Source organism: Gorilla gorilla, chromosome 6 (genome assembly GCF_029281585.2).
Source record: "Gorilla gorilla gorilla isolate KB3781 chromosome 6, NHGRI_mGorGor1-v2.1_pri, whole genome shotgun sequence".
Taxonomy (NCBI): Eukaryota; Metazoa; Chordata; class Mammalia; order Primates; family Hominidae; genus Gorilla; species Gorilla gorilla.
Window position 1 is genome coordinate 111,489,909 of NC_073230.2, and position 18,302 is coordinate 111,508,210.

The 18,302-nt window shown below is 40.3% G+C and overlaps 2 protein-coding genes across 11 annotated transcripts in view; one reads left to right on the forward strand and one right to left on the reverse strand.

The window, feature by feature from the left end:
• GSAP (gamma-secretase activating protein) overlaps window positions 1-18,302 on the forward strand; it is a 146,754-nt gene that overhangs the window by 124,765 nt on the left and 3,687 nt on the right. For 2 of the 4 annotated variants that reach the window (XM_063708684.1, XM_063708683.1), the window contains exon 30: window positions 14,801-14,862. In XM_063708684.1, the coding sequence (XP_063564754.1) occupies window positions 14,801-14,862 (62 nt within the window). Of the gene's footprint in view, window positions 1-14,800; window positions 14,863-18,022; window positions 18,149-18,302 lie in introns of those variants that run through there. The other 2 variants (XM_063708685.1, XM_055392525.2) reach the window with 2 other exon arrangements.
• CCDC146 (coiled-coil domain containing 146) overlaps window positions 1-18,302 on the reverse strand; it is a 172,122-nt gene that overhangs the window by 2,781 nt on the left and 151,039 nt on the right. For all 7 annotated transcript variants that reach the window (XM_031012923.3, XM_055392522.2, XM_055392521.2 and 4 more), the window contains 7 exons: window positions 17,739-17,909; window positions 13,543-13,631; window positions 13,282-13,446; window positions 11,730-11,954; window positions 9,613-9,841; window positions 5,477-5,605; window positions 4,828-4,965 (listed from right to left, as the gene is read on the reverse strand). In XM_031012923.3, the coding sequence (XP_030868783.2) occupies window positions 4,828-4,965; window positions 5,477-5,605; window positions 9,613-9,841; window positions 11,730-11,954; window positions 13,282-13,446; window positions 13,543-13,631; window positions 17,739-17,909 (1,146 nt within the window). The remainder of the gene's footprint in view (window positions 1-4,827; window positions 4,966-5,476; window positions 5,606-9,612; window positions 9,842-11,729; window positions 11,955-13,281; window positions 13,447-13,542; window positions 13,632-17,738; window positions 17,910-18,302) is intronic.

The window sequence follows — 18,302 nt, forward strand, 5'->3', positions numbered from 1 at the left end:
TGACCTCGTGATCCGCCTGCCTCAGCCTCCCTAAGCGCTGGGATTACAGGCGTGAGCCACCGCGCCTGGCCAGGGATGTTCTTTAAAAAAAAAAAAATAAATAAATAAAGACAAGGTCTTGTTCTGTTGCTCACACTGGTATATAGTAGTGTGATCATAGCTTACTGCAGCCTGGAACTCCGGGGCTCAAGCAGTTCTCCTGCCTCAGCCTCCTAAGTAGATAGGACTATAGCCATGTACCACCATAGTTGGCTAATTTATTATTTTTGTAGCGATGGGGACTTGCTGTGTTGACAAGGCTGGTTTTGAACTCCTGGGCTCAAGCAGTCTTCCTGCCTCGGCCTCCCAAAGTGCTGGGATTACAGGCATGATCCACTGTGCCCAGCCAAGAGTGTTCTTGATGCCTAAATTCTAGTTTAATTTGACGTTATTAGTTTGTCACTTATCCAGGGGAAAAAATCTGGTAGAACTAACGTTACTCTTTGCTTATATAAGATAATCAGCAGAAGTTCTGCATCTGAAATGACTTTTTAAATGAAAACCATCACATTGACATGTTGGCATTATTGATCATAATTCCTGGTGTGCATCATTACTAGGTCAGAAACATGCATGAGCTGAGCTGGGGAATATTTAGTCAATAATTTAGAATGAGAGCTGTTCCTGGAGTGTTTTGTTTTGTTCGTTTGTTTTGAGACAGGGTCTCACTCTGTCACTCAGGCTGGAGCACAGTGGTGTGATCTCAGCTCACTGCAACCTCTGCCCCTGAGGCTCAAGTGATCCTCCCACCTCAGCCTCCCAAGTAGCTGGGACCACAGGTGTGCACCATCACACCCAGCTATTTGTTTTTGTATTTTTTGTAGAGATGGAGTCTCACCATGTTGCCTAGGCAGGTCTTGAACTCCTGAGCTCATGCAATCTACCCGCCTTGGCCTCCCAAAGTGCTGGGATTACAGGCACGAGCCACTGCGACCAGACTTTTTTTTTTTTTTTAACCTATTAATATCAGCTGTTTAGCATTAATACGGTTAAAAGATAAGACTAATTGGAAAAAAAAGATCTCAAGAGTCAGGAAAGAAGTAAAACTGGAATTAGGAGTTCCTGTAAGCTCTCTGTCTTATAAATGGTAGACTCTTTTAGTCTGATAGCCATAGTGGGGCAATTCAGTGGTGATACCTGCTACCTGGCAACACTCACTAGTTCCTCTTACCTTGCCTTATTTTTTCTTCACATCATGTCTCACTGCTGATATTATATATGTATTTCGCTATTTTTGTCATCCCATAAGAATGTACTCTTCATGAGGACAAGGACTGTTTGTTTTATTCATCATCATAGTCCCAGTGCTCAGGACAGTGCTTGGAATATAAGAGGCACCCCCCCAAATTAAAGTTCAATATTTTCTGAATGAAGGAATGAATGAACTCTTAGTTTGTTTCACTCTTTGTTCTTAGACCAGGATAAATTGGGACATGCAAATGAGCTTCCAAATACTACACCTAATGCTGAATACCTTCCTCTCCTAATAGAACACATCTGGTCACATCTGTACCTCTGTTTAGAAAAATGTTGCTGCTAGTGATTTACCTGCCTCTGAAAATGTAATAACTGATTATTATATACAAATTTTGCCTCCTTAATGGTAGGTAATATACATTTTTATGACTCTTCTATACTGAACTAATTTTTAAGAAGCATGTATCGAATAAAAATGACTACCACTAAAAACTTCAGTGAGTCATAAGTTTTGCCATTTTTATTTGACTTCTACGCTTCTGCTTTGACAACTTCCACTAACAGACTGAACAATCCAGCAGCATTGGTGCAATTCACAACTTTTAACTCATAAAATAAGAAATGCTAAGACTTAGATAAGCTAATGCACTTTGAGTAAATTAGCATGTCTGATGTTTCTTTAAATGTTGCTGTCTTTCCTTTTTTAAATGAATTTCCTTTTCTTTGGGGGGAGTCATTTTCCACTCAACCACTGCACACTTTTTTTTCTTCTTTTTTCTGTTTTTTTAAAATTATACTTTTAAGTTCTAGGGTACATGTGCACAACATGCAGATTTGTTACATATGTATACATGTGCCATGCTGGTGTGCTGCACCCATTAACTCATCATTTACATTAGGTATATCTCCTAATGCTATCCCTTCCCCCACCCCATGACAGGCCCTGGTGTTCCCCTTCATGTGTCCATGTGTTCTCATTGTTCAGTTCCCATCTATGAGTGAGAACATGCAGTGTTTGGTTTTTTGTCCTTGCGATAGTTTGCTGAGAATGATGGTTTCCAGCTTCATCCATGTCCCTACAAAGGACATGAACTCATCCTTTTTTATGGCTGCATAGTATTCCATGGTGTATATGTACCACATTTTCTTAATCCAGTCTATCATTGATGGACATTTCGGTTGGTTCTAAGTCTTTGCTATTGTGAATAGTGTGGCAATAAACATACGTGTGCATGTGTCTTTATAGCAGCACGATTTATAATCCTTTGGGTATATACCCAGTAATGGGATGGCAACCACTGCACACTCGAGTGTGTGTGTTTGTCTGTGTAACTGGCCAACTTCCCTTCTCTTCCATAAATTAGAAAACAAAGTTTCATATTATCCTGGGTTGCTCCAAGTCTTAACTGAGATTTCCCACTTTCTGCTCCCATTTCTGTTGGGAAATTTGCAGGAGGCGCCATAAGCTATCTAGGAGAAGTGAGACACTTGAGGAGATGTGCAATCTTTTTGAATGTGGCTAGGTCACTTATGTGTTCGACTATGTAATACTTGCAACAACTTCGGCTATCACACCCATTACACAGATGAGCAAACTGAGTTTTAAGATCATTTATCCATCTTTCTCAAGGTCATTTTCTACTTTTGATAAATCATAGATCTGGAATCTGAATGTCTTTCTACTTTCCAGTTCTGCCTACTATGAGATTATCATTTTAAATGGAGCGGGGGCAGTGAAAGCTGGGGAGGAGGAAGAAGCCAATGGAGAGCATGGAAGGTAGGGAAAGGAAAGGGGAGAATAATTGTTAGACTAGGACTCGGCTGTGCTGGAGCTTTCCTGGCTATGGAAAGTGGCCGCTATGTACATTTCTTTAGCATTACTGTTGCCTTCCAGGCGACTCTGCCATCAGCTTTGATAAGTCAGGCCTCAGTGAAAAATGACTTCCCCCAAAGAGAAGGAAATTCATTTTGCAAAAGGAAGGAAGGCAACATTTATTTAAAGCAATATCAGACATGCTAATACAGGCAAAGTGCATGAGCTTAACTAAGCCTTAGCATCAGTCCAGTGGCAGACGTGCGACTCACAACTTTATACCTTAGTTTGTGAGGGCAAGTTGTGATTTGCACACCTGCCACTGGCCTGATCAGTCTAGTCATGGAAGTCATCAGAGCAGAAGCATAATAGTCAAATAAAAATGGCAAAGATAGTCTAAGATTTACAATCATTTCTTGTTTAGTGTTCCACATGTGCTTCTAGAACAGAACTGATTATTACTCATCCTTGAAGTGTTTTTCTAGAGTCTGGCACATGCTAGGCATTGGAGAAATAAAGAACGAGGAACAGTTGCTGCCCTCAGGAGCCCACAGTCTCTGGTGTGGGTATTACCGTTATCTGTTTTCATCTGTCTCCCCCTACTAGACCCTATGAGCTTCCTATGGTGTAAACAATGTGTCCCTTCCTCTTTGTTTCTGAACTCATGCCTAGCATGAGAGTAGCACGTAGCAGGTGTTCAGTAATTACTGTTGACTGGCTAAACTCTCTGCATTGACGGGATGCTCCAGGGAACCCCAGAGGCCAGGTGAGTGGCCAATCCTCTGATGGCTCTATGGTATGCATGAAAGGCCTCGCATGAATGGTCTTGTGTAGGGGTAGACTGAGGAAGGAGTGAGTCCCGTGCCTGCACGGACATGATGCAGAAATGGGTGTACAGGCTGATGGGGCAATTCCCCAAATGAACCTTTGTTGGAAGCAGGAGTCAGAGCCACAGGAAGCCTGGCAAGACCTGCAGGCACCATGCTTCCTGCACAGTCTGCAGAACCATGAGCCAAAATAAACCTCTTTTATTTATAAGTTACCCAGCCTCAGGTATTCCTTTACAGCAATGCAAACGAACTAATACACAACCTTCACCTCTTCATTGCAGGTTGTTACAGAGACCAGGGTAACTAGGATACAACATGCTGGGAGTCCAGGGGGACTTCTAGGGGCTCTGCTGGCTGCTCCTTTCAGTGCAGCTTCTAGCAGTCCCACCCCGACCCTGAGGCTCTGATCTGCCGTCCTGGTCTCTTACGCTTATTAAATTAGGGGGTTCTGTATTCCTGGCCTTTCCTCACTAGTGGTGCCTGGTGGGCACCTCCATGGTGCAGTTGTTCTGGGTGTTGTGTGACTGCATTTCTCTTTAACAGTCCCTTTCAATTTCTGGGTTCTGGCTGAGTTCTGGATTGGAGCAGTCCCTACTAAGATCACTGGATAAGTGAGGCGCTCCACTTAAAAGGAACTAAAAAGGATTTAACTTTGTGCATGAAATACAAAGATAATAACTGTCATACTTGGGTAGTTGCCTTGCTAAGTGAAACTTGTATACTGTTATTTAAAAGCCTAGGTTTTGCCACTGTGAAGTGAATTAATTCAGGGAATAAGATTGAAACATTTTGGACAATTCTCTGAGTCATCCTTTCGTTTTTCTAAGTTCCCCTAGTCATAAAGCCTAATCTCTCCAGTGCTTCTCTCAATAAATCTATCGGTCTGTGGAAAATAAAAGGTAATAAAGGAGCAGGGGCAGAAGGCAAAAGGCAGGGTCTCAGGCCTACCTTCTTGGCTAACAGCAGTGTGTCCTGCTTGCAGTCCTGAGTTTTGCTGCAGAGCCTGTCCGTGAGCCTGGAGACCTGTTCATAGATGAAATCCTTCTCCAGCAGCTTCTCCTCCTTCTTGGCCAGTTGTAGTTCCAGCTATGTTTGAAAATTGTTTCAAGAGGAATAAAAAAAGTCATCTAAGACAAAATCTTATTTCCTAATTAGAGCAGTATCTCCCCCTACCCTCCACAAAATACCTCTGGAAAGTGTTTAGAGCTGGGTTAAGACTTTCCCTGCCCCAGCCCCTGCAGATACCTCTGGGAGTTCGAGTATGGCCCCCTCGGCTCTATCTAACATCCACATCACCATTCTTCTGATGTGTTCCCATCAGGAAGACAAATTAATCCATTTAAGATGCCAAAATTACTCCTTTGGGTCATGAGAGAAAGGTGCCTTTGGAATCTTGAAACCACTGGATTGGAACTTCTTTTGGCATGTGTCTAAATCAAGCTTAGAATGTATGACTAGATTACAACAAAAGGACTATATTAGTGACTAGAATAATGAAGGATAGGTCTGTCAGCATAACATGAAACAGTACCATAGGTATCTGTGAAACTACATCAACGAGGGGCTAACAGATGCAATTTTAAGCAATAATGTTTACCTTGTCTAATTTTTGGATCATTTCTTTTTCGGTCAGATCTTTCCCTGGAAGGAAGCGAGCTCTATTCTCACCATCAGGCTTTACGAACTGTTTCTCCAGGTCTTTAATTCTGTCTGTACACTGTGAAAACTATTAAGAAAAAAACATTAACTTTAAAATGAACTCTCTAGCTCAGTAAATCTGAAAATCACATTGCCCAGGGTCTTGAGAGTTTTTCAGTAGGACCAAGCCAGGTAAGGGTAGAAGAGAACTCTGTTTTCTTAACACCCCATCAGCTGGGACCTGGTTAAGTGACGTTTCTGCTCATTTATGGTACTGTGACGATGATGTCTATAATTGATCATGTGAGGTGAGGCAGTGCCTTCTGGGTCATAGAAAAAGCTGGTTTCACAAGCGGCCCTTGATTGCTTCCCATTTTGTGTCATGTTCATGGGATGCTGTGTGGTTGCAGGGCTCCAAGTATACAGCCTGATATGGTTTCAATGTGTCCCCCTCCAAATCTCATGTTGAATGAATATAATCCCCAACGTTGGAGGTGGGGCTGGGTGAGAGGTGTTCGGGTCATGGGGGCAGGATGGGGCCTTCATGAATGGCTTGGTGCTGTCCTTGCGATAATGAGTGAGTTCTCACTCTGTGAATTCAAGTGACATCTGGTTGTTTAAAAACAGCCTGGCTCCTCTGCTTCTTTCTCTTGCTTCCTCTCTCACCATGCAATGTGCCTGCTCCCTCTTTGCTTTCCACCATGATTGGAAGCCTCCTGAGGCCCTCACCAGATGCAGATGCTGGCACATGCTTCCTACACAGCCTGCAGAACCATGAGCTAAAATAAACCTCTTTTCTTTATGTTATCCAGCCTCAGGTATTCCTTTACAGCAATGCAAATGAACTAACACACAGCCTTCACATCTTCACTGCAGGTTGTTACAGAGACCAGGGTAACTCGCATACAACACACTGGACTTCATTTCAAAACATTTGGCTGGCAATAGGTTTAATGGCTTCCCAAAGAAAGAGAAAAACATTCTTAATTATTGAATCTACCTAATGTACACTCTGTGAGGAACAGCTTGGGCTATTTGTATTTTTTCTGCTAAATCCCTAATATAGTGTCATATGTATCAACTCTATTTGTTGAATCAATGAGATTTTGGTGGTGAATAAAGAAACATGACTACTCCTAAATAGGAATGGTAGCCACACTTAGTTTTTGTTTTATAGGGAGAGAGATACGGAGCATGGTGACAACCAACAAGCATTATTTTCAGTTTTCCTACTGAATACCTGTGTAATCTCAGGTAAATCATTTATCTTCTCTAAACCTTAGTTTCCTCACTTGTCAAATGGGAAGAAAAGGCTCAGTGCCATGGGGTTGATCCATCATATGAGATAATATATTGATGGTATTTTACAACATGTCTAAGACTGATACAGGTAGAATTTTTAAAATTTAATTTATGCTCCTCCTCCCTACAAAAATAATTATAAATGCTGACAAATAATTTAACATTTTTCTTTTTCCTGTATCTACATTCCTTAAATGTCCTTAATATAGAATTGAAGTGTACATACATATGTAATCAAGCATTTGTTGTATTTATTATTAACAATACTTAATGTTCCCTTTTCTTAATTAGGAAACTAAATAAGAAACAAAAATATAGTGCTTGCTTATAAAGGGGTGTCTCAATTTTAGTCTTCCCTTGGCATTCGAGGAAAAACTGTTTACTCTGTCTATGTAAAATAGTGTCCTTGTGTCCCAAAATAGTTCATGTGACTTCCTAAAATTGAGCTATCATTATAGGAACCAGGAGAACAGACTCATGATAATCCTTGGATTAGATTGTTGGACAATTAAAAACTGTTATGGACAACCGAAAAAAATGCAAACCTTAAGAGAATTCTGAAAATGTTGCAAAAAAGGGAGAAGACTTAAAAAACAAAAAACAAAAAACCCCAAGACACTGTGGCTGTAAAAAATGACAGGATATGACTGGGACCTGACACTGCAGAACAGGGCACAGAAATGGCTTGCCTGAAGCTAGAAATTTCACATCATATCCTTCAAGGGTACACATGATTGGTGCTGAGCAGATAATCAGAATTCACTCCGGTAGAGCAGATAACTGATAACACAGTCTGCATGTCTCAGTTCATGTGCAATCAAAATGATCAAAATTCACCATCAGGCAGGGAGTGTAGTGTTATGAAATGCATAATATTTCCTTCTTGGGTAAAAGTGAATTTACATTTCATACTAGATAATAGGTTTTATATAACAAAACAACAATTTTTTTTCTAAGAACAATTTTATCCACTGAATGGAAGTATTGACTTGCAGTGAACACAAAGAATATGCTTATACAATAGAGAGGAAATTATTCTGTTGCAGATTTTATTGAATTTAAAGATCTTTTGTGTTGCTCTGCATCTTGATAGTTTAGGATGGGCAAAGATGGACCTAAAGCTTCATTTTGGGAAAAAGCTGGAGAGAGCCAAATTCTTCTGTAAAATGGAGTGGGGGCAAGCATGGAGTTCCTGGGGGCAATCTGGGATGAGGAGGCTGTGGAGGGAGAGGGGAGGTGAAAGAGAAGCCAGTGAAATTGAGCTAGGCAAGGGTGTGGTACAAGGTATTAGTGCTCAGGGAAGCGTCTCCAGTGACAGAGTGCCCCCAAGAAGAGTATGGATATCTGATATCAAATTGAAGTGCTTTGCATTTCTGTAATGTAACCCCACAAACCATTGCCCCACATCTTTAATAAAGTCTGTCCACAGAGGCCTCGCATGAATGGTCTTGTGTAGGTGTAGCCTGAGGAAGGGGTGAGTTCCGTGCCTTTGCGGACATGGCACAGAAGTGGCACAGGCACTGTGTGTGCAGGCTGATGGGTGATCCCTCAAATGAACCTTTGTTGGAAGCAGGAGTCAGAGCCACAGGAAGCCTGGGGAGGCCTGTGGGAGGTTAGGGGGACTTTCTAGCCAATCGATCTCAATCTGACTACACTTACTGAAGAAATGAGTGGAAGAACTCAAGGCTAAATTAAACAAACAAACAAACTTGGAATCAGAACATTGGCATATTTGTGCAAACTGAAAGAGGCTATTATCTATACAGCATATACACATTCAAATGGCATAAAATATGAAAGCAGATCATCTAGTCCCATGAAATCCTATGAATCCCCTTCACATGATTAAAAAAAAGGGGGATCCAAAACTGTCTAGGGCATGAGCTAATGAAAAACATTTACTTGTATACCTAGAAAATAAATGACAAGATGTCTCCCAGATTTTTGATAATTTTAATAGCAATTATATCTTGGGAGTAGAATTTTATTTTCTTCTTTATAATTTTTATACTTTTACAAAATTTCATTCACCAAATGTCTTAACTTTTTATCAGGGAAAAAAATCCAAACGCAAACCTGACATTTAAAAAAAATATTATAGGTTAGAATTTGTTCCTGCTACATTGGTCAATGGGAACAAGTTTAGGTTACACAGTTTTTATTTTAATTTTTAAAAAAATTCTATGAAGAATAAACCCCAAGTAACACATGTGAAGAAATAGCTTTATATTCACATTTTATTTATGTTGTTATTTCATGTTTTAGTTTTTTGGATCTATTCCACTTTAAAAAAGGCCATGTCAGAGGCCAGGTTACTAAGCTATCATAGAATTACAGTGGTTAATAAAGAGTCAAGTTATATGTAATTGACAACTACTAATAAGCAACAATCTCCAGACAATCTCTGGAGTATCAGAAGTAAGAGTGCTGGCTCATCCTCAAGATCTGTCCAGCAAGCAGCAACGACATAATTATGCTGAGGGTAGTGAGAGTCTAGATCACTAAAGTTTGAGCTATGAGGAAGCTGAGCTAGAGATAAGTCCTGGGAGGCTTCAAATTCCAAGAAAAGCAGAAAATGCTTCATAAGAAAAAAAGACAATGTGTAGCCTGGATGCCTGAAGCACAGATTCCATCCTAGAGTAGCATTCAAATGTATTTTTAAACAAGATGGATGGATTCTTATAGGTCCCAGAAATAGTATGGCTTGGTTTACATGCAAGAACTCAACCACAAACTAATAAAGGCAGAAAAAAATAAATGGTCTGAGGAAGTGTCCCGTGATCACTCACCCACCTGAATTTGGAGCACAGCTAGGTCGGCATCCAGGGATCTCTTGGCTGGCAGTAATTTCTGGGTCACACGAATTTGTCTTTGCTTCTCAGCAATCTTCATTTTCAGGAATCGGATCTTTTCTTCCAGTAGATGTATTTCAATTTCTCCATTTAGTTTCATCTTCTCTTGGATATTTATTTTTTCATAAAAAATGCATATTTCTTCTTCCCGCTCTATCAGCTGAACGCCACTATGGTCAAATTCAGAGGCAGAGGCTAAGTGGGCATTGAGACCACCATTTTACTAGTCATTGTGGTTCCCTCTGGCTTTGGATGCAAGATATACATCAACATAGCATACTTCCAGAGGATCACAGATAGTCACCAATGGCTTTCTAGTTAAATTACATCCACACTTTGGAATTCTCTAGGGATAGGAGGGTTACTGAGCCTCTCAACTTTGAGGCCATGTGGTTGGCTAGCCACAGTGTCTCTGAAAGTCCCAAAGGTTTTCCTGGGGTGGGAAAGAATGTCATTCCCAATGCACAAACAAAGTGATCCCATAGATTTTCTGCAGATCCTTTTCTCGGGTCAGACTTGCCAACCAAGGCCTGGCCAGAAGCACACAGGCAGGGGGCCAGGGAATGTAGTTCTGGTGTGAGTCTGCTCTATATTAAGTTGCTAGGCCCATTAGTTTCTTCTCAAGTTGAATATTTCTGGTTGTGATTTCCCCATAAACAGGCAAAAACCTATCCTTTGTAATCATGCCAGGAGAAAGACCCCTCCTTGAACGGAGAATATGGGGAGGAAACAAAGTAAGAATGTTCTAACCCCAGCAGCTCTGGTCTGCATGACCGATCATGCACCACTGATCTGAGTGGCACCTGGGTGCACACTGTTTGTCCAAACGCTTTGGTTTGTGCCAGGAGCTGAATAGCAATTTTTTTCTCCCCTGGAGAAAAACCTACCAGCCCTTTGAAAATGTGCTGTTCTTCAAAGGACCCTAAAGGTCTTCCCACACATTATGCATATACATTATTTCAGAGTTCCTCCTTTAATTGCTTCTATCTATGACTCCCCTTCCTCAAAGCATGCATGCATGTTGTTGTACTCGGCTAATCCCAGCTCTATATTTTGTCTGTTTTCCTTTCAAAGGCTCAAGATCAAGTTCTCTTGACAACAGAAGCCAGGAACAATGTTTTACCACTTTTTTGTACTCTCAAGGTCTAGCACTCTAATGCCTTATACAGAATAGCACACAATCAAAGTTTGCTTAAAAAAATCTGATATCAGATGTCATTATCACAGGGCTCTGCAAATTTCACATTCCAATTTCTCAGAGCACAAGTAACTTGGGAGAAACTGCTGAAGTAAACATTGATTAATGATGTAACTGCAACCTGGAAGAAATAATGCTACTCCTAAATGTCTTACTAACTTGCTGAGCAAATGAACTAGGAGAATGGCTAAATATAGTAAGACCAAACTTACCACAACATTGGGTACAAGTTCCACACTTATTTATGTCAATTATGCTGAAAGAATCTGATGTTATAAGAGGCATCCCGAATGACCACTTAGGAAAGGACATTGATCTTCAAACGCAAGCAACTTTCCCAAACCCCTCCTCTTTGCCTGTTTATGAGGACGGTATTTCTTTCTTTCTCTCTTTTTTTTTTGTTTGTTTTTGGAGACGGAGTCTTGCTCTGTTGCCCAGGCTATAGTGCAGTGGCGCGATCTCAGCTCACTGCAACCTCTGCCTCCCGGGTTCAAGCGATTCTCGTGCTGCAGCCTCCCAAGTAGCTGGGATTACAGGCCCCCACCACCACACCTGGCTAATTTCTTGTATTTTTAGTAGGGATGGGGTTTCACCCTATTGCCCAGGCTGGTCTCGAACTCCTGAGCTCAAGTGATCCACCCACCTTGGCCTCCCAAAGTGCTGGGATCATGCCACTGTGCCCAGCGTGAGGACAGTGTTTCTTATTTTCCAGGGAAGCAACACACAGTCCCTTCTCTCCAAAGGCTAATGCAACCTGAATATCACATTTCCCTCACTATTCACTGTCAAGTCTAGATAGAAAAAGAGGTGACATTCCTCAATTGGATCCCTGGTGCTCTGTTCTCACACCTGGTTTTTACCTTTCATTTCGATGCTGAACAGCTTTTTCGTATCTTTTGCGAAGTTGCACCATCTCCTCTTCGATCATTGTGATCGTATTGGCAAGTCTGTCAATGTTATTTAACTGGGCTTCCTTCTTTTCTTTCATTTCCTGAAGTTTTGATACAATTTTGCGCACATCGTTTTGCATGCTCTCTCTGATGGTAACATTGTTGGCGTGTTTCAGCATGGAATTTTGTAGCTTTCTTTTAAAATAATAAGACAATGGGTAAGATTATAATTTTCTTTAGTTTATTTAAAAGGAATGAAGGCTCCTGAAACACAAGCACTATCAAAGCAGACCTTGCTTTAGTGTAGCCCTTGAAATGATACTAGTAATAATGATATTCATCTTATGATACTATTCAGGAATTTTCATAATCCTTCCAGGTCTCAGATTTTCTCTGCTCCAGATTAGAACATCTTTCCTTTTTCCCCCAATGTTCTGCTGACCCCCTTTATCAAAGCGAGAGACTGCAGTCATTCATTTATTGTCATTCTCAGGAGACTGCTGTCTTGAGGACAGAGATGGTTATATTCAATAATGTCCATTGGACATAAGGTGGTGCCTGACTCGGCCTGTGGCTACAGTAAATGCTGAATGAATGCATGACCTCTATAAACGTATTTTATTTTCAAGTTGGATGAGAACCTGATTAGGAAATCATATTTTTCTTTTCATCCACCCCCGACCCCTGAAATGAGGCCACTTTATAATTGCTTTGTTGAAGGAAACTGGGCAATAATGGCCATCAGAAAATTAGATTATACCCTGATCGTGTACTGTTTACTAACATAGGTGAAAGAGTCCAGAAGATCTTGGCACATGGTAAATAATAAATGAAGAAAACAACCATTTGCCAGATGCTTTTCTGAGTGTTTTTATATGAATTAGCTCATTTCACAGTAAAATGTCGTATGAAATATCGTATGGATAAGGAAAGTGAGCTCAGAGAGACAAAGCAGCTTGTCCAAGGTTACACAGGTAATAAGTGGCAGGGGTGGTATTTGAGTCTGGACACCACCTCTTTCACCCATCTGCTATAATGTATTGCCTCCCACAACACATGAGATGCTTTACATCTACAATCAGGGGATGTTGGTTAACAGATGATTTGATTGTTTTCTAACTTCCCAATCCCAATTATTAGATTTGTGCTTTTCTTTCTAATTGGGCAGGTGAAAATCATCATAGTAAGCATAGTTATATGTTATGGTTTTTCATTCATTAAAAAAATGACTCCCAAAGAGTAGAAGCATGATAGATTATCATCTATAAAACAAGATGTTTGAACAAGGGCTTTTTCTGGATTTCTAATTCTGGCTTTCTAAAATGCTATTCTTTTTATTTTTTATTTTTATTATTTTTTTGAGACAGGGTCTCATTCTGTCACCCAGGCTGGAGGGCAGTGGTACCATCTTGGCTCATTGCAGCCTCTGCCTCTTTCCTATCTTCTTATCCCCAGGATTTTTAGAGTTCAAATGAATCAGAAAACAAGCCTTTGGAAGGCCAATAGTTATTATAACACTTACCTTTCTTGACTAACGGCACTATTTCTCAGAATTTCAAGTTCATTTAATGACATTTTATGCCTTTCTTTTATTTCATTTACTTTCTGATGAGCCTTGTGGAGTAAGTTAACAAATTTGTTTCTTTCATTTCGAATGGTGTCATACAGTTTAGCAAACTCTCTCAGTCTGTAAAAATACAAAGTGTTTACTGAAACTTATGAAATAAACATCAGGTTTTTTTCCCCTCACCTACGTAGAGAAAACACCACATAATTACTTTACCTCCGATAAATTTCACATTTTTTCTTCTTGTGTATCCTGATTTCAAGATCCTTTGCTTTCATTTCTTTAACAATGTTGGTGTATTTTTGCTGAAATGTACAAAAAAAAGTGAAATAAATAACAACATATGAACACTCCCAGATTTATCCCACATCATTCCCTTCCATTAAAGACAATTCTCCAGCCTAGGCAACATAGTGAGACCTCATCTCTACAAAAATAAAAAAATTATCTGGGTATGGTGGTGTGCACCTGTAGTCCCAGCTACTCAGGAGGCTGAGGTGGGAGGATTGCTCGAGCCCAAGAATTCGAGGCTGCAGTGAGCCATGATTGCATCACTCTGCTCCAGCCTGGGCAACAAAGTAAGATCCTGTCTCTCCAAAAAAAAAAAAAAAAAAAAAAAATTCTTTCTTGGCTTGCTGGGTTGTACAGATCAGGGTGAAGGGTAAAGGAGATCTGAAAATTTCCTGGCTAGCTGAACTGATTCACACTGGCTAAGACAAACTGTTAACTGTTACCTAAGGAAGAGAACAAACAAGAGAAGAGAAAATGCAAAGAGCCTGCATGGCTTGGGTTTGAGGAAAAGTTTGGACAACTTTTGAGAGAGAGGAAGAGTGATTTTGAACCACACAGCTGGACTGGGTGAGCGTAGTTTATGGAAAATAGATGAGAGAAGAGGATTCCTAGTAAGTTTTGGTGAGTGTTGTAAACTGAACCCTCTGTGGTGTTTTGTCAGAGACTGAAGCAATGATTTTAAAGTGCTTTCCATTCTTTTGTATGTGGGGTGTTTTCCTACATAATAAGGCATCATATTGAGATCAGCTGTAAGGAGGTGTTACACATAAATATTTTAAAAGAAAGCAGTTATATTTCTAGAGTTCTAAAAAATATATCAAGTGCTAAATACACTAGTTATGTTCTTCAAATCAAAAGATACTGGTTCTTGCATCTGGGATAAGAAACATATTCAAAAACAAAGGATTTGCTGGTAGAAACCAGAGGAGTTTGTCAGCCTTCTCTCAAGGACTGAGAGCAAAGCCCTTTTGCTATGAGTGATTTGAAAGAAACTAGCCATAGAGCCAAGATTGATGTGTAGCATTTTTCTAATGTTGTTCTCCATGAGAATAGGGGTCAGGAAGAAACAAATATTTAAGTAACTGTACACATGAATAATAAAACAGATGGGAAAATGTAGTGTCATCTATTCTGTCTTGGGGGGTGATAGTGACATTGTTTTTTTCTTCACCTTTGTCTTTAGGGATGTGGATGCAATGTGAACATAAAAGATTGCCTTCTTATGGAAACTGCAGCTAAGTACAGGTAATGTTTAACACACTAATTCCTAATGCTAAAAATACTCAAGGGATAAACATTTGTCCTTTATCAATTTCTGTATCTCAAGAAGAATTGTCTATTTTGGTTTAATACAAATTAGCTCATTTAATAATGAGGTTTGCTTTACATAGATTAGTCACACATAGATATACATGTATATCAGTTTTTGAAATTAATTGAAAATTATCTAATTCATAAAACAGATCAGTGTTTCTTATAACAAATAAGTATACCTCTGGTGTTTCTGTAATTTCTAAAGAGAAAAGGGAGGAAGTTTCTAACTAGGAAAGACTCACTTGAGTGGGATCTTCCCAGCCAACACCAAGTTGTCCCAGACCCTGACTTGGTGAAGATGGCTTTCTTCTTCCTTCTTTTCCTTCCTTCCCTCCCTCCCTTCCTTCCTTCTTATTCTTTATTTTTCGTTTTTGAGACAGAGTCTCGCTCTGTCACCCAGGCTGGAGTGCAGTGACGCAATCTCAGCTCACTGCAACCTCCGCCTCCTGGGTTCAAGCGATTCTCATGCCTCTGCCTCCTGAGTAGCCGAGATTACAGGTGCCCACCACCATGCCAGGCTAATTTTTTGTACTTTTAGTAGAGATGGGCTTTCACCATGTTGGGCAGGCTGGTCTTGAACTCCTGACCTCAGGTGATCCACCCGCCTTGGCCTCCCAACGTGTTGGGATTACAGGCGTGGGACACCGCTCCTGGCCCAAGATGACCTTCTCACATCTCTCCTCTCTCCTCTCCTTATCCTGCTCCTGCATCTTACCCCCTTAGCCACCCTGTGCTTTGAAGCTGCCTTTCTTTCATCCAGTCCTCCCTGACCACTTCTTTACCTAGTGAAACCCAACTACTCCATGAACTTCACTCTTGCTGCAGCCTTCATGATGGAGTCTAAATTGTTTAACATGAATTAAGTGACTTTCATCATCTGACTTGTCCCGCTCTCTGGTCTCACTATTTGACATCCTTTCTCCCCATCTTCCCATGTGCCAGCCATCCTGAACTTCTTTTAGTTTCTTAAATATTAAAGTAGAAAAATAAACAGTGAAAGGGGGATATGAAGTGCCTGCAGTGGGTTGTGCAATGTAGATTTTCTCTTTTTTGCAAAAATCTACTTCATACCTCATTGCTCACTAATGCTTTGGTGTGAGTGAGCTCTTTCTGCAGAATGAGAAGAAATACCATTCTATGTAAATACTTACTTAGACTGAGAACAAAGGATGTGCTTAGAAACAGACCAAACAGACCACGTCTGGGTCATGTGATAAATTCTTTAATTTTTTTTTTTTTTTTTTTTTTTTTTTTTGAGAGGAAGTCTCGCTCTGTTGCCCAGGCTGGAATGCAGTGGTGCGATTTCGGCTCACTACAACCTCCACCTCCTAGGTTCAAACGATTCTCCTGCCTCAGTCTCCCAAGTAGCTGGGATTACAGGCACCTGCCACCATGCCTGGCTAATTTTTGTATTTTAGTAGAGATGGGGTTTCACCATGTTGGTCAGGCTGGTCTCAAACTCCTGACCTCAAGTGATCCGCCCGCCTCAGCCTCCCAAAGTGCTGAGATTACAGGCGTGAGTCACCATGCCTGGCCTGATAAATTCTTCTATTTTAGTAATATGTAATATCCTGTTTATTTTTAACAGGGAGCTTCTGGGCATGATCTGGACATAATCCTTATATGGAATAAATGATTCTAATGGTAGAATTTTAGCTTGCGTGACAGGAGTGCTGCCTTACCATTTGTTTTATTGTTGATTTTAGGGGGGAATGTTGCACTGGCACTTTGTAGGAGGCCCAGGAAAATCATGGTGTGATGAAGCAACTAAGGGTATCTGGCATTCGATTAAATGATGCTGTCTTGATGAAGATGGGAGGGACAGTTACCTAATGCTACCACTCTTGAGTTGTTCCTGGACAAATCACAGTGGAGTCTGAGATGGGAGTGAAAACTAAATGATATCTGCAGCCTATGCAGCTGCCAGCCCTGTCCACTGGAGGCACCCACTTTATTCTTACTGAAATTGCCATCTGTTCAAATCCTCTGATCATTATCAATGATCTCCTTTCCCATCTGAATTGTTGATTACTGTTAATTGAATCCTGGGACTATCTTTCAGTGCATGATTGAATCTCATTTAGGGAAGATTTATAGTCACTGGTACTTGAAGGAGAGGCACAGTTGTAGTGGTTCCTTGGTATACATAGGGAACTGGTTCCAGGACCCTTTGAAAATACAAAAATCAAGCATATTCAAGTCCCAAAGTTGGCCCTGTGGAACTCACCTGTAAGAAAAGTGGGCCTTCCATATTTGCAGGTTTTGTATTCTGTGAGTACTCTACTTTTGATCTGCATTTGGTTGAAAAAAATCTGTGTATAAATGGACCCATGCAGTTCAAATCCATGTTGTTCAAGGGTCAATTGTATAGCTTTCTTTTCTTTTTTTTTTGAGTTTCCTTCCAGTTCTTTTTTTAATATTTATATATTTTTATTATACTTTAAGTTCTAGGATACATGTGCACAATGTGCAAGTTAGTTACATATGTATACGTGTGCCATGTTGGTGTGCTGCACCCATTAACTCGTCATTTACATTAGGTATATCTCCTAATGCTATCCCTCCCCCCTCCCCTCACCCCACAACAGGCCCCGGTGTGTGATGTTCCCCTTCCTGTGTCCAAGTGTTCTCATTGTTCAATTCCCATCTATGAGTGAGAACATGCAGTGCTTGGTTTTTTGTCCTTGCGATAGTTTGCTGACAATGATGGTTTCTAGCTTCATCCATGTCCTAATGCACATTGCATTATAATGAGGCTACCCTGAACTCTTGTAGTTATCAATGAATGGTTAAAAAAAAGCAGTTACCTGAGCTTTCAGGAAATCCTTGGACTTTTGTTCCTTTTCATCAATTTTGATTTGAGTCATGCGGAGAAGGTTGACTACTAGCTCTTTCATGTTTTCTTGCTCCTTTAAAAGCTTGTTTTCTTCTGCAAGTTGTTGTTCTACTAACTTAGATTCCATTTCTGATATAATTTTCTTTTGAAAAAAACACAGACAATATTATAAGTTATTTGTTTGAAGGAATACAATAAAGCTAGTATCTTAGACTACCTTTTTATTTCCTATACAAAATGTATTTTTTTAAACAGGCCAGGTGTGGTGGCTCACGCCTGTAATTCAAGCCTTTGGGAGGCTGAGGCAGGACGATGACTTGAGGCCAGCAGTTCAAGACCAGCTTGAGCAACATAGCAAGATCCCTCTCTATAAAAAAAATAAAAAATAAAGTAATGGTGTTTTAGCTTCATTTTTTCATTTTGTAAAATAATGTGAAAATCAGTGGGTTAACATGATAGAACCTCTTTGTATTCAGACTGTATTTTCAAGTGACTAAGAAAAAGAAGAGACATAAAAACAAAAGAAAATTTGAAA